The 20244-nt window shown below is 54.2% G+C and overlaps 1 protein-coding gene across 6 annotated transcripts in view; it reads right to left on the reverse strand.

Moving 5' to 3' along the window:
• The window catches only part of ADCY7 (adenylate cyclase 7), a 60995-nt gene that overhangs the window by 567 nt on the left and 40184 nt on the right, over positions 1–20244 (reverse strand). For 4 of the 6 annotated variants that reach the window (XM_054697037.1, XM_037516285.2, XM_037516284.2 and 1 more), the window contains 19 exons: positions 18395–18522; positions 16665–16823; positions 16340–16472; positions 12830–13021; positions 12451–12485; positions 11979–12062; positions 11697–11769; positions 11434–11531; positions 10495–10579; positions 9976–10101; positions 9154–9255; positions 7899–8077; positions 7034–7124; positions 6443–6598; positions 5424–5570; positions 4773–4877; positions 4333–4447; positions 3610–3734; positions 232–3391 (listed from right to left, as the gene is read on the reverse strand). In XM_054697037.1, coding sequence (XP_054553012.1) covers positions 3245–3391; positions 3610–3734; positions 4333–4447; positions 4773–4877; positions 5424–5570; positions 6443–6598; positions 7034–7124; positions 7899–8077; positions 9154–9255; positions 9976–10101; positions 10495–10579; positions 11434–11531; positions 11697–11769; positions 11979–12062; positions 12451–12485; positions 12830–13021; positions 16340–16472; positions 16665–16823; positions 18395–18522 — 2280 coding nt within the window. In that variant the 3' untranslated portion in view covers positions 232–3244. Of the gene's footprint in view, positions 1–231; positions 3392–3609; positions 3735–4332; positions 4448–4772; positions 4878–5423; positions 5571–6442; positions 6599–7033; positions 7125–7898; positions 8078–9153; positions 9256–9975; positions 10102–10494; positions 10580–11433; positions 11532–11696; positions 11770–11978; positions 12063–12450; positions 12486–12829; positions 13022–16339; positions 16473–16664; positions 16824–18394; positions 18523–20244 lie in introns of those variants that run through there. The other 2 variants (XM_037516287.2, XR_008552450.1) reach the window with 2 other exon arrangements.

Here is a 20244-nt window from a genome sequence, read left to right on the forward strand (position 1 = left end):
AGAAAAAGTATAAGGAATTTCATAGCCCTCACTTGTCTGGTGTTTAGTTTTTGGGAGAGCTATTTGGAGTTATAATGAAAGGATAAGCCAGGTAAGATAAATCATCCTTGAATCATTGAGCTTAAGGGGAAGTTTACTTTTTCTATTTACTGTTTCTCACACGTCACCTATTCCTCAGCCATGCCCCTGAACTAATACTTACCTACTTTTATCTAAAATACAGAGGTCAAGTGCTTGAGTAGTTTACTTAAATAAGCAGGGGGGCATGAACCTGGATGTCCCCTTTGACCACCAGAAACCGGGTTCTAGCCTCGATCAGTGCACAGATTAAGGTCAGGACCCTGCTTTTAAAAAAAGGACCCTGCTAAGATTGTAGAGAACCCTCTGTCAAACACCCAGGAAGGAAATTGCTTTATTTTCTTTATTTTGGAAATTAACATTTAGTAAGAATGTTTAGTAAGAACAAGTAGGGTAAAGGGAAATTAATCCTCTCAAGTCTTTTCAGAGTCTAATTTTAATCTCTCAGACATAATGCAGAAATGCAGAAATATCGGACACTTAGTAGCTAAGGTAAGTTTCTGAAGACCAAGAAAATATTTAAATTCAAGACACTAGGACATTCAAATGTTTTCCACATTGCTAATTTTATGTATGAAAAGCTGAACAAAGAAACACTTATGCATTACAAAAAAAGGAAACATGACATTTGAAACAAATATTACACGTCTATAAATACTCAATATACAGAATAACCCCCAGTTATTTGCCTGTACCTTCTCAAAGTCTATTTCTTCACGTTGACTTAATATAGACACAAAGTATACAGTGGTTAATCTTCTGTTAGGAAATTTTCTTAAGTAAACCAGAAAACTTCAGGTGCGATTTTCACTGGAGTTGGTGAAGCCACCTTGGCAGAAACTTTAAGCAAGTTCTTGACCCATAGAGAAGTGAGTGTTAGAAAAAAAAGTGTCCTGTCATAAAGCAAAATGACACCTGTGAAGAAATGACTTGGTTATTGGTAAAAAGGTTTATAAAGAAGAAACTGCAAATGATTTTTTGGTCAATTATTTGCTATGACCCGAACATCGAAAACTAAAGCTTTAAACATTTTTATCTGAGCACACTGCTTTAGTTGGAAATAAATAACTGGAAATATTTTTCTTTAACTCCCAATTAGGTTTTCTGTTGCTGGAGAAAAAAAAGTTACTTGAATACTGGAAGAGTAGAGTGGAAATATGTCCACCTCCAGAGACCCAGCACACTGATGTGTGTCTCAGTGACAGAACCTTCCTGACTTCCCAGGTGACCCAGCCTGGGTCACCACTTAAGATTGTAAAAGTACAGTTTCAGTGCAGTACTCATATGAAATAAGCCCACTGTATGAAAAGTTGGTGTGTAAAAAGGGCAACTTAAATGAGACCAATTTTCCCATAAAAGTCATTCATGCAAGTTCTTGTAATTCACTCACACTTATTTCAGTTACATGTCATGCACAGCTGCTACGGGCTCACCTAGCACCCAGCAAATGAGAATAAGCCCTGCTTGGGCTGATAAAAGTCCCACAGCTGGACAAGTACAGGCAGACAGCAGGGTCATTGTCAGTCCCCCTCCACTATCAGCTGCAACTCTGCAACGTGGGTGGCACTGCGTCCTCAACCCCTGCAGTCCAGGCAACCTGGCTGCAGTCCTGTCGCATCTTTGGAGGTCTCCTGCAGGCAAGGTTTTCTGTTTAATTTCAGGGGATTCATAGATGTGACTAAGAATCCCTGTTATGTAGTGAAATTCTACTTTTTTTTTTGCGTAGAAGAACTGGGTTGTAGGCCAGAAATACGGGGGCGGGTGGGCGAGAGGGGATTGGAAGGATTCACCATAGACAGAGTGGGGAGCAGAACAGGCGGATCTACTAAAATACATTGCTGAGGGGAGCAGCGGGCGAGACAGGAGAGGTCTGTTGCACCACGTGTGTCAGCTCCCTGGCCGGGGATTGAACTCGTGCTGCAGTGGCTGCGGACAGCTTCAGAGGCTGCATCTTAATCCCCTGTGACACCAGGGAGGCCCCTGGAGACATTTTGATTATGAGGCAGTGAAGTCAATTCAGGAAAAGGGATCACCAGCTTGGTTATTTCTCTCCTTGAAACCTGGAGTGATCTATCCATTGCTTTGGAGTAGAAACCCTGTAAGATACCATATCACAAACCTGGCTTTTTGCAGTTGCCTTGACTCTCAGGTTCAGAACAAGACATATTCAGAACAAGAATATGTCAGCCTTGTGAGACCCTCACTTCCCAGATATGGGAACCCCTCTCTCTACACATGCTTATGCTGAGTAGGCCCCTTGAGTTTTGAAGCTCTTCAAAGTTACCTATGAGGAGGAAAGGGGAGGAGAGGCCTGCAGGCTGCCTATTTTCTAGGCTTTTATTTACTGAACCTAAGCTCCGAAAGTTTTCTGATTCAAAGCCAGGGCCGCTGGTGGCCTTTCTGCTGTGAGCCACAGTCCTTCCTGCCCTATCCCCACAGCTGGGCTAATGCTGAGAGTTGACACTGGACCCTGGTCCTTCTGACGTGTCAAGTGTTAAAAAGGCAACTCATCCATTGGAGGGAGTAGATGTTGTCTGCCATCTCAGAAATCATTTAAAAGGATAGACTCCCATTAAAATGTATCCAGTTGAAAACAGTCATAGGTCAGAGAAGCAAGAATGAACTTGGGTTGTGGTATATTTACTCCCACAGTTTGAAACCATTTACATTTTTAAAACATCCTTTGAACATCTGTTTACCAGGACTCTGCATGAGAAATGTGCAATCATGTAGCTGGGGAAAAAGGAGTCCCCAGCCCCTCCTGGGAACGTGTCTTAGTCCTCCATACCTAAAAAAGACAAATCTTGCAGTGCAGCTCACAGGCCACGGGGAGGAGGTGTGTTCTGGTCATGCTCCAATATCTACATAGCACCCTGGGGAATGAGGGTCTAAAACTCACTGTGAGCCTTTTCCAGCTGTGCCTGAGGCTGCAGCAGACTCCCCACAGCAGACTCTGGCAGCCATGTGCTCCCTAAGCTGTAGTGGTCACATCCAGCAGGGGTCTGGCGCAGCGTCGAAGAAATTGTCTAGTGCAAGTCCAAGGGAACCACACACACACACATCCGGGAGGGTATGCCTTTTAACCCCTGTGAGATCTAGTCTGCCTTCTCTGAAGCAAGCCAAAGGGAAATAAACTTCCAGCATGTTCTGCACCTACCAAAAGCCTTCAGTTCAGCCCTGATCCTTGAAACTTGGTGGTATCTGTACAGACAAAGTAAGTCCGCAGTTCACCTTTGCCTTTGACATTAATCAGTCCTCGGCATTCACAAGAGTAACCTAGTCCCTGGAGGATGGTGCATGTCTCTTCAGTAACCTGGAAAGGAAAAGAAGCCTAAGACTTTGGAAGCAAGAAGAAAACCTGTTGTGTAAGGGACAGGCAGAAATCAGCCAAGGAGCAGCAGACACATCTGGTTTCCTCAAGTTTATGGCTGAAGCCACACAGCTGATGGATGGCGGAGCCCGTGCCAAAGCCCAAGCCCCTCACCCCTAGAAGTTCTTCCCCCTTGGTGAGTCTCCCCAGGTGGTTTTTACCTGGATTTTCCCCAGTTCTCCAGTGCTTTCCATCCGGCTGGCCACGTTGACCGTGTTCCCCCAGATGTCATACTGAGGCTTTCGTGCCCCGATCACTCCAGCAATCACAGGCCCATGGTTGATGCCTGGAGATAATGTTTGCAGTTGGCAGAGGAGGGAGGCACAGCCTCAGGCATCTGCCCTGAAGCCATCTGCCTGCCACAGAAAGCACTGAGATAACAGACTCAAAGGCTGGACCTGCGGCGGCGGGACAGCATGCTGAGGTGTGGAAAGACCATTCCCTGGGTGTCTTTTCAGACTTGGCCATACTCGGCAGCCTGGAGCTGGTGTGACACTTTCTAGTATCTGCTACTTCCCTCTTACTGAACTCATGGACTTTGAGAACAGCTCTGGAGGACAACAATGGTTCGACTTAATGACTACTTTGTTTTTGGTATATTTTTATGGTCACCTGTGTACAGCTGGTGATTTGGGGCATGGCGGGGAGGTCCTCTGTTTTCTGTAGTGATACATTCCTATTTAGTTAAAACTTTCAAAAGTAACTCTATAAATGTTATGTAAACAAGGGATAATTCCCGATTACAAGGGCTATAAGAGCAGGAGGGATCTATAAAACTTCATAATAAATGGCAAAGTACACTGGGCTGAGCATGGACTTGCCTGGAGGCAGCAGGCTGCCCAGTGTCCCCCCACAGCAAGCCTGGCCCCCTTCCTAGCCCTCACCAACTCGGAGGCGGAAGGAGTTGAAGGAGTGTCTGTTGATGCCATCCAGTTTGCTCATCAGGGCGATGCTGAACTCCACCATGATACCGATATGGGCATGCTGCCGAGCCAGGTCCTGTGGGGCGGAGGGGAAGTCAGACCCCGTCTTCCTGCTTTGACTGGGTGTTAGAGGGACACTCTGGAGCATTCTGCGGGTGACCACTGGTGCACCAACATGGCCATCATAGCCATGGGAAGGGGCCGTGAATGGCAGAGATGGGCCAGAGGCTCCACACAGGGTCCAGGATCTGCTCCCCCAGGCCAAGCCAGGAGCTTCTTTGCCCTCCCTCATAGGACAGACATAGAGGGGAGCTACCTTTCCAGACCTGTCCAGGTGACAAAACTGTTGAATTTCCCCTCCCACGGGGATGGGACATGGGGCCACCAGACAGGTTGAGTACCTGGTTCTCATGACCCGAGGGGATGCTGAGCCCGGCAGCCGCCATATACGTGCTGCCGATGGTCTTGATCTTCTCCACGCCACTGAACTTGGGCTTTAATAGCAGCTGCAGGATGAAGGGAAGCAGAGTGAAGCGGGGCCACACATCTAGTGCAGACCATCCCGATTCTGAGAAGGGGTGTAGGGTTCCCTCCCACCAGCTGTGCTAAGCCAGACATTTTTCATGCTTGGTCCTTCTGGACCGAGCTCATGCGTAAGCACAAGTAGGAACCTGGCCTCTGGGTTCTCTCCCACTCCCACTGCCCTTCTGGTGGGAGTCACAGCACTGACAGGAATGATGGTTATTGGCAATGAAGAGTTAGGCCTAAAGTGATCAACTTCCTCTGAAGCAGCTTGCTCACAGAGCTGGAAATTGGGCTGTCCTACAAGGACCTAAATCTAAGGAAGCTGCACGACACAAAGGTGCTAACAAAATGCTTGCTGAATAAAATAATGAAAAGGGCATATCTGTACCTCTTATACCTTGTATAACAGGGGCAACCCCCAGCAGAGTTGTCACCTGTGTTCCTCGGGCTGCAGCGGCCCCACGCCTGGCCTTCCCGGACCAGGGAGCTCAGGGTCCCCAGCCTAGCTTGAGGCTGTACTGCTGTACCTCGTCGAAGTCCGCGATGATCTCATTGAGCAGGCGCAGGCACTCCAGCCCTTCCTTGTTGACGTCGCACTCCGTGTAGAATACTTTGAAGTCTGGCACTGACGCAAACATGACGCAGACGCAGTCATAGGACTGATGGTACCAGTCCTGGAAGAGAAGAGAGAAGTGGGGCCTTAGAGCCATCCGAGTGAGAGAGGAGTCAGGGAGGTCGACTTGGAGGTAGTTCCTCCACTGCAGGGGCAGGGGGCAGCAGTGATTCTCAATCTGGCTATTAAAAATAGAGCCTGAGGGCTTCCCTGGTGGCACAGGGGTTAAAGACAGCGCTATCAAGCTATTGCCAGTCACTGCAGCATGAGTTGGATTCCCTGGCTGCCCACAGGTCAGGGAGCTGACCCACATGGCACAGCAGACCTCTCCTGTCTCGCCCGCTGCTCCCCTCAGCAGTGTGTTTCAGTCATTCCTCCTGTTCTGCTCCCCACTCTGTCTGTGAGGGTCCTCTCACTCCCCATACCTCTGGCCTACACCCCAGTTCTTCTATGCAAAAAAAAAAAAAAAAAACCAAAGTAGAGCCTGGGTTGGTGGGTTGGGAGGGTCAGGCTTGGGTTGGTGGTTTGCCTCTTGTAAGTTCCCTGGGTCTGCACAGCTGGGTTTGAGTTCCCCTGGCATAGTAGAAGAAAACCAACAGGAGACTGGGATTCTACACCCAGGGCCTCAGCGCCCTCACCTGCCCTCTGCAGCTCCATGGAACTGGTGGAAATGCACTCTTCACCAACACATGTCCAGGTTATAAGCACCTGGGCATTCCTTTGATCCTTGCAGCAATCCTGCTATATAAGGACTGTCAGCCCTACTTAATAGGTGTGAACCAAGCCCAAGGGAGGTGAGCTGTCACATCCACAGTGACACTTGAGCCAGGTCTTTGGCTCCAAAGCTGGTTTCTTAGGGCTAACTCCACAGCTGGGCACCTGGCTGAGCTGAGGCCCAGGTCACCCCCTCAGGGAGCCCACTTTGTATTGTACCTCATTTAACTTGTCACCAATGAAGTGGGCAGCCACGTGGGCTGGCAGGACATTCTCCAGAAGAAGCCGGTTTACGTTCTCCATGGTCTCAAACTCCTCATGCTCCTTCTTGAACTTCTTCTTCCACAGACAATCCAAGCGGCAGTAATAGTCAATCTGCAGGCAGTAGGGGATGGACATCAGGCCGTGAGCAAGGGCAGACAATGTCCACTGAGCACCTGAATGGGCACACTTGTAACCCCCGGGGGCTACTGACCCAGCACATCAGTGCTGCCCACCCTGTGTCCATAGCAAATGTCTCTAAGTCACCTTAGAATCTCCCCATGACCTTAGAATCCAGAATCAGCCACAGCGTGGTTTTCAAGTGACCCACACATTAAATGTCACTTGTGTCCAGGTAGGAGGAGGTACAAGAAAGGAAGGACACTGAATTGGGACCCCTGACCGAGGGACCAAAGCTTTTGAACAGGACTCTCTTCTGTCCTCTGTGCTGCACCAGACCCGAGGTAGCCCCACTCCTACCTGTCCTTCCCCAGGCACAGGAGGGCAAGGGAGGCCAATGGACCTGGGGGCTTGGGTGGGTCCACGTACTTGTCTGGAGAGCATGATGAGGGTGGCGTAGAACAGAGCCAGGTAGAAATCGATCATCATATTCAGACTACTACTTGGACAGGTTGAACACCTGTTGGGCATGAAGGGGACAGGCAAGAGTCATTTCTAGTTCCCACTGAGCCCCAAATACAGAAGGCTGTGTGGGGCCCCAGCACCCCACAGGAAAGAGCAAATGGGCAGAGATCTCTGCCTGCTAAGCTCACATTTTCCTGGCGTAGACATTAAACAAGACAATTTCAGGGTGGTAGGGCAGGTGCTGACTGGGAGGTGGGGCAGGCCCACTGTGGTGACATCTCAACCTGCAACTGGGTTACAAGGAGTGGACATGGCCAATTCTGAAGGGTATGCACTCCAGGCAGATGGGGACAAGCTGGGGGTGCCCTGAGCTCCTCATAGTGAGTCAGAGCAGGTGACATGCCGGGACTTGGAGACTGGCACAAGCAATTAAGAGGGGGCAAAGCCATGCCAGGTTTTGTTCTGGATCCCTTTCCAAAACCCTGGAACTTCAGGACCCAGTTCAGGGGGACTAGGCTAGAGCTGAAACATCCTCCTCTTTACCCCAAATGGTCTAGAGACTTGCAGTTCCCCCAGAGAAACTGCAAATAAGTCATTCAGTTCTATGTGCTGCAGACCTGGGGCCTGGGCCTGTCACTTCCCTTCTGTAAAATGGGACCTACGCCACCTGCCACTCCACCCCTGAAGTGTTGGGTCCAGGTGGGCCTATGAATGCAAAAGCACCTTGGTATGAAATGACACTGAAAAGCCAACCAGATCGCTACACTGGGCCATAGTCTAGATGGGTAGTGGGATTGAGGTCCTGGCAAGGAGTGGCTTTGGGCCCCACCAATCAGTGCTGTTGCTGCTGCAGTTCTGCTGAAAGCACAGGCTGATGTTTTTGTTTTGGTTGAAGAGTACCAGGTAGGCCCCCAAGGCTGCAGTCAACAGCACAACCTTCAGCTCCAGGCTCATCCGCAGGAAGACAGAGCAGGCGATAAAGGCCAGCATGCAGCTGCAGGTGTAGAACTGGGGAGATGGATGATGTTAGTCACCCCACCATCTCCTGTCAACACCACCTGGACCAGCAGTCACCAAAGGAGTGCCTGTGGCACTGACACATGGACTCATGGGGCCCTTCTCCACCTTTGGGGTAGTCTGTGCAGAGACAGTCTCTTCAGCATCATTCTAGCCTCGCTGACGCCCTTAACAAAAAAGCAGGCATATTTTTACATGTGGAAAGTGAATTCATTTAGAAGGAAAAAAAGGTCATGGATAAAAATGCAAGTGGTGTGTGGCTGTGCAAAGATGAGGGCGGGGGTAGACATGCACCTCCTCCAGTTCTGCCATGAGCTTGCCCTTCCCAGGCCCATCTCGCCCGCATTACTCTCCTACTCTAGATCAGGTTGTGGCTCCCAGGGTAAAGACCAAGTTCTCTGCCCTGGCACTCACACCCCATCCTAATCTGAGTCAAACCCCCTGTGGTGTCATCTCCCAATCCCCCCAACTCCTTCTGCTTCCAACACAACCACCTGAAACCCTGTTCCCACTTCATGCCTCAGCTTTTTCTTACTGTTCCCTCTCTTATCCCCAACTCCTTTCTGCCCTTCAAGGATAGTTAAAAATTCACAGCTACCCTCCTGGAAGTCCCAAAGCCCTCATCCTGTTGTCTGTCAGGATGCTCTGACCCACAGAGGTGGTGTCGGGCTGCCTGGGGCGCAGACTTGGCTCTACCACCTTCGAGCCTCCACCACCTTCAGTGAGCCTCTCTAAGTCCACCTCTCCATGATGAAAGGGAGACCAGAACAGGCCCACCTTCAAGTGAGTGGTCGGGAGACACCCACCAGCACTGGCTCCTCCCATGCTCCTGCCTTGCACCAAGTGTGCCCAGACAAGACTCCTCTATCCTCCAGGGTCAGAGGTCAACTGGTCCTCAATTGGGCACTGCTCTCTCCCCCATTCCTGGGAGAGGCTGGTCTAGGCTCTTCCACACCCCGTGGTCTCAGACGCTCAGAATCAGTCATTCTTAATGTCCTGAGCTGTGCAGGAGAATTCAAGTGAGGACCTGCAGCACTCAGAGGATAGGCCCGGGCCCAGATACTCACCAGGAGATGCTCACACTGGTCAGCCTCCAGGCACTGACATTGGTTTCTGTCCGAGGGGTTTGAAAGGCTCGGTTCTGTCCCATTGCTATAAGCTGTCAGCTTCTGCAAAGGAGACAGGTGCCCATCAGGAGTGGTCCAGGGGCATGGCACTTGAGGACCAGTGGCAGGACCAGAGGGCTGGGTCGTAGGCCTCCATGACCATCAGGGGCACCTCCTGCAAGCCCAGCTCTCAGCATGACCCTAGCAGGGAGGAGAGTGTAAGTTCACCTTTGTGGGCACCACCCACCCCACCATAATTAGGGGCCCATTAGGGCAGGTTGGGGGGATGCTGGGATGGGCGTGTTCACTGAGTGCTTTCTCCCCAGGGAGCTGGTCAAGGAGCACATGGGAGCCTGGAGGCGGGGGAGACCTCGTGATGCAGTGGGGTGGCAGGGAACACCAGCTCTTGGCCCAGCCAGCACACCTGAGAAGCAGGGCCCAGGTTCCATCCCAGCCTCATGCCTGATGAAGAAACTAAGTTTTAGAGGGTGAGAGAGGAGCTCCCCAGGGGCTGTGGAGACAGAGTAGGATGTCAGGGGCATCATGGTGGCTCAAGTCATCCCATCCTTGTGGGGTGACCAGTAAGTTCTGTGGAATCCTCATTTGAAAATGAAGGGCAGGATGCCAAGCCTGTCTGGAGAGTGTCACACCCGCTGCATTGCTCTGGAGGGAGTCAAAACAGATGCAGCTTACAGACCCAAAGACTAACTCCCCTGCCCCAGGAAGCATGTGCTTTCGCAGGGGGTCCTTGTCGGAACCCATCTCCCTGCCCCCAGAACCCACCAGGTTGATGACGGCAATGGTGAGCAGGCTGCTGACAGTCAGGATGGCCAGGAACAGGCGCAGCAGGGGCTGTGTCTCCACACTCTCAGAGATGGCCCGGAGCACCCCCTGGGCTGGGCAGCACCTCTGCAGAACCACAGGATCTAGTCACCCAGTGCCACCCAAGGCAGAAGGGAGAGTCTGCCTGTCCTGGCCAGAGGAGCACACAGGGCCAGGGCACCACTGCCAGGAGCCCCCAGAACCCCATAAGGGAGAGTAAGTGGGCACAGCCCAGAGCTCAGTACACATGTGGTGCACTGGCAGAAGGGACCTTGGGGCCCTGGACCAGCACAGCCCACAAGCAGGCAGGGAAGGCGGACTCCAGGAGAAGCCTCCAGAGGACTCAACGAATCGTCCTCCAGCAGGTGGGACGGGGCTCAGACAGGCAAAGCTCACCCAGGAGGACTCCTGGGATGGGTGCTAAGGCAGGAGGGAGGGATGATAGGCCTGGTAGGTGCTCAGCCCAGGGCCCCCACTCACCAAAAACTCATTGGCAAAGCACAGGCCTAGCACAAGTGCCAGCACGCAGGCCACCAGCCCAAAGGTTATACCCAGATCTTTTGTCCTGGAGAAGGGGAAAGAACCCAAGTTCTAGGGGATCACCTGTGAGGGGCAAGTCACAGGCATGCTCCCCTACCTTCCTAGCACCCCAATTCTCAAGCTCATGGTCACTTTCTGCTCCCTCCCCTATGGCCTGTATTCTATACTCAGCAAAATGGATCTTTGAAAATCATACCCCCTCTATGACCCCTGGCCACAACGCAATGACTAAGGTCCTCTTCAAGTCCCCTATAGCCACTCGCTTGGGTTAAGCATGTAGGTACTATGTACAAATGTTTCTTTCTTTCTTTTTTTTTTTTTTACAAATGTTTCTTGAACACAACTTAAAACAATGCTAGTGGATCCACTGCCTAGCCCCCTTCCACAAACCACCTGAACTTACTCCCTCCCTGCCCCCCACCAACAGAAGCAGGACTCTTGAGAGGTTCCTGATTTCCTGGCCACGTGTCCTGGACAAGGTATTCATTACCTCCTCTGCACCTCGATTTCGCACCTCTCAGGTGGAGACGATGGCAGCTACCGCTTTAGGAGCCTGCCCTGCTAGGACTCCAAACACTAAGGCAAAGGTTGCAAACTGAACCATCTACAGGGCCACACAGAGAACAGGCAACTCTGAAGGTGAGAGGCATGTGGGAGTGGGGAGGCTTGAGGCTCAAGAGAGCAAGCACATTCAATTAGAACAAAAAATTAAGTGCTGGTAACTCCAGGTGTGGGGAACATGAGCCCCAGCCCACTTGCTGGGACCCAGAGGCCTAAAGTTCTAGAACTCACACAGCCTGCCCTTCCCAGTGGTCCTGGTAAGTCACTGCCCCTCCCAGCCTGACCCCAGAGGGTTTGACGCCCTGCCCCCTGACTGACCTGGGCATCAGCAGGACGTGGACAAGTAGGATGCAGACAAAGATGAGGCTGGCGCAGGCAAAGTAGTTGCGGACCCGGGGGATGGGCGCCAGGCGGTACTGGGGATGACAGACTGTGAGGAGTGAGGTTTACCAGTGCCCCACCTGTAGTTCACTTGCTCTGAACCCATGTGGGTCCTACCCTAGCCCAAACCAATTCCCCTAAAACAACACATCCTTGAGTTCCCGGTGACACCGTCCCCTCACCACCAACAGGTCCCTCACCTCTCGCTCAAAGTCCTTCTCCCGGAAGAAGGACCCGATGCTGTAGAAGTCATCAGATTTGGAGCAGCAGGGTCTGTGGAGAGGCAGGAGCAGGCAGTGAGAGGGGGAGCCTGGGGCAGCAGGGAACTGAGTGGCACCTTTGGAGAGAGAAGAGGAGGGCCCCAGGGATGGGAGGGGGCAGGCCAGCCCCACATGCGGGGGCAGCACCATGGAGCGGGAGGAGAGATGCAGGACATTGCAACAGCTGGGGACCAGGGTCAAGCAGGGGTACTGAAGCCTTACCGTGTGGAGCTGAGCCCCTCAATTGCTGACAGCATTTCGTCATCATAGGAGTCATCTTCCAACCGCCCTTTGGGGGATGCACTTCTGGAATCAGACACCCACAAAAGCCTCAGCCAAGAGGCAGGAGGAGTATGGACAAGATAAAATTGTCCCCCCACCCCCCGTGGGGTTCTGGGTGCCTCATGCAGGATGTAGAGGGACAAGTGGGTCCCACTGAGGTCCAGAGAGGGTCCAGCATCACCCAGCAGCCCGGCGAAAAGCAGAGGGCAGACACGACTGCAGTTGAGGGTGGGTGCACAGTGCTCCATCTTTGAGAAGTGCTGGTTCCTAGAAATGCTTTCACCCCACATGTGGAAAGAGCTGGGCCCTCCTGGACAGAGACTGGTCAGGGCAGCCTGCCTGAAGGAGGTGACCAGGGCAGGACTTATCAGAAGGTAAGCCACAGCTTGACAGGGAGGAGACAAAGTACTACCTGTCAGGGTTCCGGTGGCGCCGCAGGGGAATGGCCTGGAGGGAGAAGGGGAGAGAATCATGAAGTCTAATCACATAACTGGGGCTAAGCTCTGGCACCCTCAGCGAGATGGGGATGATGCTGGGAACTGTCCAGGCTATAGGATCCAGATCTAAAGCCATACTTGGTCTGGGAAACGAGGACAGGGACATTCATGGGCACCCTGGAGAATTCTCCAAATGCCTTCACTCCTCCGAGGGCCCAGGAGGGAGGCCTGCAGAGATGGGATCCACCTTACAGATGGAGAAAGTAAGGCCCCGTGGGAGGACACCTTAGCACATGCTCACCTGCCCTTTCCTGAGCCCCCGTTCCCCAGCCCTGGGGAAGGAGGGGAACCTACCTTAGGCCTCCGCCTTCTAGGGACAGGGGTCTCGTTGCTGCTCATACTCTCGCGATGGTTGAGGTGTGCAAAGGGCCTCGCTGCCCCCCAGGACTCGAGGTAGCGGGTCATGCGCACAGAGGCCCTCATCTTCAGAGCTGTGTCCCCCTTGGGCTTATGGAGGTGTTGGCTAGGCGGGGGTGGCTGCTGGCTCTGTGGGCAGACAGACACAGCCTGTCCTACCCCCTCCTCTCTCAACCCACCACCCCCATCCTGCTCCACCTGAAATGCAATGCCATTGCCTGGCGCACTGGCCCACTTGGCAAAAAGGCTATTGAATCTACAATCCCTTTGGGGATTGGCTAAAGCTCAGGGAACTCGTGTGTAAGGGAGGCCCTCTCCCCGCCTCACCAGCTCAGAGCCCTACCCCTGCCCTGGCAGGGAGGACACTGGAGGTCACACAATTGCACACAGCCCTCAGACACTTGGTCTTCCTAGGAGTGAGCCCAGCAGGTTAGGTCCTAAGCCCCACTTGCCCCTGACTCGGAGGAACCAGGCTAGTCCTTGGAGCCTCAAGGCCCATGGGCCCAGAGTGTCAACGCACCCTGGGGAGACGGTATCCGGGGAAGACACAGGCATCCTGCCCTGCCCACCCACATGTGGCCAACACATGTCCTTCCTGTGGGGGAGCAGCTAGAAGAGATGAGAGTTGGCCCCACCCCCAGGGCTGTATTCCAGGAAGTCCACTCGTGTGCTTTCAAACCACAGCATGGGCCCATGCCTGTTGCATGCCTGCTATGGTCAAGCTGGGGACACAGGGGCTAAGCCCTGAATAAGGGGGACAGACCTGAGTACCCCACCTGCCACTAGAGTCACAGACCTCCCCCAAGTCACAGAACAACATTCCTGTGACCTTTCCCAGCTTGGACTAGAAGCGGGGAGGGAAAAGAAAGAGTCCCAAGGTCAAGGGAGACAGGTGTGGGCCATCTGGGGACCTGCTGAGTGCCCCCTACCCTCTCACATTCCTTCAGTTGTCCCCATCTCTGCAGGTCCCCACAAACACCCACCTAGACCAGCATCAATACTCCTTAAGCCACAGCAGCAACTTTTCTGGAAACATCTAGCTTCCCCTTGGAATAGAAACATTTTTAGGGCCTCCAAGGTGGCGCAAGGAATTAAGATGCAACCTATGAAGCTATCAACAGCCTCTGCAGCACGAGTTCAATCCCTGGCCAGGGAGCTGCCCACATGACGCAGCAGACCTCTCCTGTCTCACCTGCTGCTCCCCTCAGCAGTGTATTTCAGTCGATCTGCTTGTTCTGTTCCTCACTCTGTCTCTGTCTCGGGTGAGTCCTCTCACCCCCTGCACCTCTGGCCTGTACCCCAGTTCTTGTATGCATAAATAAATACATCTTTGAGGGGTTACATCTCCCTGTCTGCCTGCCACCAGAGCAGCCCTGCCTACAGTCATTCAAGTTCAAGGTCGCTGGCACTTCTCTCTTAGTACAGGGAAGCCAGACACCCAGACTCCCTGAGAAATAAACATGCACTAAAGGTCCACGTGTTCTGAGCAAAAGCACACCCATTCTAAGGCAGATGTGTGAACCAGTGTGGGTTAGGACCTTCCCCCCACAACCACCGCCAGACACTGTCCTCACACCTAAGAGCCTGAGTGAGAGTCTATGAAAGCCAGCAGGGAAGGGGCCTCCATGGGGTGAGGGGGAGGAGCAGAGCTCCTCCCTCCGCACCCAAGGGAAAGGCCCCAGGTGAAGGCAGAGGGGAACGTGCAGCCATGGCTACTGTCGGCTGGGCCAGAAGCAGAGATGAGACTCCTTCCAGGTGCTCACATGCACACAGACCGCTCTATGCAAGGGGCTCTACAGGCTGCCCCCTTTAGCCCTTTAGCGAGACCTGTGGCTGGCCCCGAGACTGAGACAGGAAAACTTGCTACAGCATGCCTTCAGGCTCTTTGAATTCTCAGCTTTGTGAATGAATAAAATTAAACAAAGCTGGGAGGAGCCAGGGAGGCAGAATTTTCAGATAAAATAAAGGATTCCCCTTCAATCTAGTGGGAGACACATACTGAAAAGTCACTGTGTTCACCCAAGAGGTGTCCCGCCACGCATGGTGACCCTGGCAGCCCAGGAGGAGGGTTTCAGAGCCCTGCCTGCTGCTGCCTTCGGGCCAAGGGCCCTACTCCCTCAGAAGCTACCCAAGCCCCTGCTCATTGCAGTCACTAGAACCCTCACCCCAAGTTGTCTTTGAAACTCGCACTGATAATAAAAAACATATACAGGAGCATCTGGGACAGAGGGAAGAGGAAGGAGCCTCAGAGGGAATGACAGGGGGTCTGGGTGGGAAAGCCTAACAGCAGGAGTCAGGGGGCACTGGGACTGCGGTCCAGGGCCTCAGAGGAAGGCAGGGATCAGGGAAGCAGGGCCAAAGCAGCAGGTTCAGGGTCAGGGGTGGGTTGTATTCCAGGAGGGTGAAGTGGGGGCAGCCTGGAAGTCCCCAGGAGGGGTTTCCCCAGATGCCAGCTCAGCACCCATGGCACTCATTTGCGCTGGGTGGACCCTGGGGAGCAGCTGCAGGATAGGATATGAGGGTCCGGGCAGGCTCCCTGGAAACAAGCAGCTGGGCCAGCCCTGGCCAAAGCTAGAGTGAGAGCTGGAGAGGGCCTGCCGTAGCCGACATTCCTGAGTGAGTCCCAAGGATGATTCACCCAAGGCGGCCAGACAAGCTGGCCTCCCGCAGGCAGAAAAGAATGGCCCCAGCCTGAGAGAGGTAGGCTGGGGGTACAGGACTGGGATCACCAGCTTGGGGCAACCTTCCCCACCACAGGGTCCTAAAGAAAACAGGGCCCTGGGGAAGGTGGAGCCTTCCCGCCAGGCGGACACCAAGGGCCCAGAGCCCAGGACACACAGAGGCTACTGCCCGGTGGCTCCCTGGCCAGCCCCTATTTTCCAGCATCTCATCCAACGCACATTTTAAAAATATCTTTTGAAAATGTGGGCGCTGAATGACCTCACAGATCATTCCTGTTTCACAGAAAAGACAGTGAGGGGCCTCCCTGGTGGTGCAAGGGGTTAAGCACAGCACTAGGAAGCAATCCACAGCCTCTGCAGCATGAGTTCGATCCCCGGCCAGGGAGCTGCCCACATGGCACAGCAGACCTCTCCTGACTCTCTCGCTGCTCCCCTCAGCAATGTATTTCAGTAGATCTGCCGGTTCTGCTCCCCGCTCTGTCTCTGGTGAATCCTCTAATCCCCCACACCTCTGGCCTGTACCCCAGTTCTTGTATGCATAAATAAATAAATAAATAAATAAATCTTTAAAAATAAACACTGAGGCCTAGAGCATACCCCGTGGCGGGGAGCTTACCCCTAAAGCCCAGCCTGTTCCTCCCCACCTTTCCACAGCCTCAAAGAAAAACACTCCCTTCATGGGGGTCTTTCCTTAGGGTGCAGACCCTGCTCCCCAGCTGTGCCAGAGCCCCCCGAATCCCCACCCGCTGCATGTGAGCCCTCATACCCGGGGGTCGATGACCAGGTAGGTGCTGATGTTCATCTCTTTCAGGTAGGGGTCTCGCTGCTGCCCGTGCCCGTCCTCCACCTCATATGCCTTGTCCAGGTGGTTCAGTGTCGCCTCTGTGATATGTACCCGGCTGGGGAAGCCCAAGTCAGACAGAGCAGCCGGGCCCAGGAGGGCTGGTCCCCCGCCAGGGTGCTCAGCAGGCCAGAGCCCAGTCCCCCACCCTGCCTCTTGCAAAGGCACTGATTCCATTCCCGGAGCCCACCCTGACCATCCCCAAGAGCACCCCAGCTTCTGACCCCACAACTGTCCAGCTGATCCTCACCCAGGGACTCCAGCCGCCTCCATCCTATTGGCCAGGGACACATCGTGGGACCAGACGTCGTACTGCCACTTGCGCAGCCCGATGACGCCGCACAGCACGTTCCCCGAGTGTATGCCCACACGCATGCTGATGTCCACACCCGTCGCCTCCCGCACCTGCCTGGGGCAGCACGGCCTGGTCACCCAGCCAGGCTGCTGGGCCCTCCACCCTAGGACAGGTTCAAGGTCCCAGGTAGGGTGTGGCACAGGGTGGGGACACAGCAAGGTCTGGGAAGTGTGTGCTGGGGAACAGGGCGGGCCCAGCCCACAGGAGAGAATGCTCGGAAAGGCAGGGAGCACCCGTCTGTGGGGAAATGCAAAGGATGTGTCCCTCCCCTCCAAGTTCAAAGACTGGGTAGATGAGGGAGGACTGCCAGCTGTCACTGTCGCCACAGCTCACACTGTTGGACCTAAAGTGCTATCACTGGGTGTCTGCCCTCCTTGGCAGTCCTGGTGAGGTTTGAAAAGGCTGCCATGGGCTGCAGAGCGGCCCAGACACCAACCCAAACAGCAGAGATGAAGAACATGGGGTCAGCCTTTGGGGCTTCCTACCCCCCACCACCTCCAAGAAACAGGAACCTCAATTTAGAGCTCCACATGGTACCCACAAACATGAGTAAAGTGTCTGGGTCCCTTTGACAAGTTGACAGGGTTTGGGGAGCAGCTAGCGCCACATGCCCACCAACAGTCTAAAGACGGAGTCAAAGTCAAGGGAGTAGAAGGGGTTCTGCCAGACCTTTTCATGTCACAGGGAGAGCCCCAAACTTCACACATCACAGGGGAGGAGCCCCAGCCTCCACACATCACAGGGGAAGAGCCCCAACCTCCCCACATTACAGGGGAGGAGCCCCGAATGCTACATATCACAGGGGAGGAGCCCCAATCTCCACACATCACAGGGGAGGAGCCCCAACCTCTACACGTCACAGGGGAGGAGCCCCAACCTCCACAGGTCATAGAGGAGGAACCCCAACCTCCACAGGCCATAGAGGAGGAACCCCAATCTCTCTACATGTCAATGGGGAAGAACTGAATGCAGGGGTCAGGGAGACCGTCCAGGTCCCACAGACCTTGATGCAGAGCCGGGCAGGACCAGGACTGACTCCCAGCCAGTGTTGTGCCAGCAGGACAGGCCCCCTCTGCTGAGGTTACAGGAGAAGACAAGCGGCAGCTTGGCTTCCACCCAGAACCTGCACCTTCAGGCAGCAGCCACACCTGCTCTGCCCTCCACACAGGTCTGTCTGGCCAAGCCCACCTGGCCTTCCTCCACCTGCTGGACCACCCAGAGGAGTTGCAGGGGACTAGATGTTGATGGGAAGGGGTCTAGGAGTCTAAGCTTCTCCCTGCAACTCTGAGGGGCAGTACCCTGATTCAGGGCCTTCACAGGGGGACCAGGAAGCAGACAGAGCCCGCTGCAAATGAGTGAGCCAAACTGCTGGAGCCAAACTGCAAATGAGTGAGCTTCCTCTGCTACCTGCCCTGAAACCTTCCCATTGCTGCTGCCAAGACTCAACCCTGAAGGAACAGAGTCCAGTGACCCCGATGCCAAGCCCACTGCTCTGAGTTTCCGAGACTCTGAGTGATCCAGGCAAGCCACCTTCACCCCAGAGCCCCATCTGCAAAATGGGGACAATGCATTGGGAAGCAGGAGGGGTCCCCAGTGGGGCAGCCCCGGCCTGTGGTGGTACCTACTTAATAGCCTCACATATGTCCAGCCCCATCTTCACACAGTTCCGGGCGTGGGTGGGCAAGGACACCGGCAGGCCTGACACGCAGTAGTAGCAGTCACCCAGGATCTTGATCCTCATGCACTCATTGGCCTGCAGGGCAAGGGAGAGGCCTAGTCAGTGGAGGGCCAGGGACCAGCCATTGCCCACACCTCCAGGGTGAGGCAGGCTCTTTGCTGGCCAGCGGCTTCCTCCTGGGGTACCAGGAGCTGCCTCTCGGCCGGCCAAAGGAGAGGGGACGCAGGAGACTCTTCAGGAAGAACCCCCAAGCAAGCATCATGATGAAAGCAAGGACACCCACTCATGGAGCTCACACCCAGGCAGCAGAGTTAGGCACTAAACAAGATAAATAAAATCTATAGAAGGTGACAAGAGCTGAGGAGGAAAATGAGGTAAGGGAGAGGAGAGGGGGCAACCTCTGAGAAAGGATGCAACGGAACTGAGGGAGCCAGCCAGGCCAGTATCCGGGGGAAGAACATTCCAGGTAGAAGGGAGCGAGCAAAGGTCTTGAGGCTAGAAAGCTGAGACACAGTGAAGCAGTCGGGTGGCTGAAGCGAGTAGGGGAGCTGAGCACAGAGGCTGCAGGTGCCCTGAGCCGTGGTCAGCAGGGGCTGAGAGGTGGCTATGCTGCTAGGGATGCAAGCCCAGCAGGGTTTGAGGAGTGGGGGGAAGAGCAGAGAAAAGAGATGGGATGGGGAGACAGGCTGGGGTCACACAGGAAAAGCGTTCACAGAGGGGATGGCCCAGGCTGAATGTTTGAGATTCCATCTGAGGTTATGCTGTAGCCACTAGACCCTCCAAAAACCCTGGGCAAAGGTACCCTGTCCCCACAAACCAAGGCCTCGGGGTAGGGTTTTATAGGGACTATGAAGGCAGCCAGGCTCTTGTTTCACCCCCACCCCACCTGCCACGGTGACCTCAGCAGCAGCCTTGCCTTCTGGCTTCCAGTTGCGGCAGGGAGGAGGCAGGAGGCTAGAGTACAGGCACCCTAGCTCCCTCCTGCTGGGTCCCCAGGGTCTGGCCACCTCCCAGAAGCAGGTTTCTGCTCCATTCCATAGCCACCAAGTCTGGGCCACCAGCTTCAATGACCAGGCAGGGCCCCACGCCGTGCCTTGGCAAGCAGTTCCCTTGCACAACCTCTTCGGTGAGCCCACGGGAGTGTGTGCAGGCCGTGTCCTGCTGGGTCTTGCCTGGCCACCCTAATCTCTTCTCTGGCCAGGAGCAGGGTTGCCCTCTGGACCCTGGAGGCCACAGCTTCCTCAAGCTGCTCCTCCCCACACTGATAGGCCTGCTGTGTCACTGACGCTTACAGTGGGGAAGTCACATGAGGATGCTGGGGTAGGAGTCAGAGACCAGCAGTGTGGCATCCTCAGAGCAGCCAGGCTCTCAGGAGGAGCCCCCATTCTGAAATCTGATGTTGATAGGAAAAAAGGCTGCAGCAGTCCCACCCTGTGTCTGCTCTGTGTCCTCTGTGCACCTCCTGGCCTTCCGCACTGGGAGGGCTGTGTTCAAGCAGGCAGGTCCTCGCCCAAGGGCTTTGTGGCGGGGAAGGTCAGCTGTGCCCCAGACCCAGACACCCCGTCCCTCATATGGCCCAGCCTCCAAGGACTCCCACACTGGTTCGGGAGAAGTCATGGAGGAGGGGCTCCAGACTAGGATCTCGGAGTCACCCTGTCCACAATACCGAGGCTGGAACATTCTCCTGAGCACCCCTCGCCAGTGAGTGGTGTCCTACTCTAGCTTGGTCATCCCCTGTGACAGGAAGCTCATCCTGGGCTCAAGCGGCCCTGACTAAGAAAACATCTTCTAGAGCGG

This window comes from Talpa occidentalis, unplaced genomic scaffold (genome assembly GCF_014898055.3).
Source record: "Talpa occidentalis isolate TD23 unplaced genomic scaffold, MPIMG_talOcc4v2.1 talOcc4.17, whole genome shotgun sequence".
NCBI classification, from domain to species: Eukaryota; Metazoa; Chordata; class Mammalia; order Eulipotyphla; family Talpidae; genus Talpa; species Talpa occidentalis.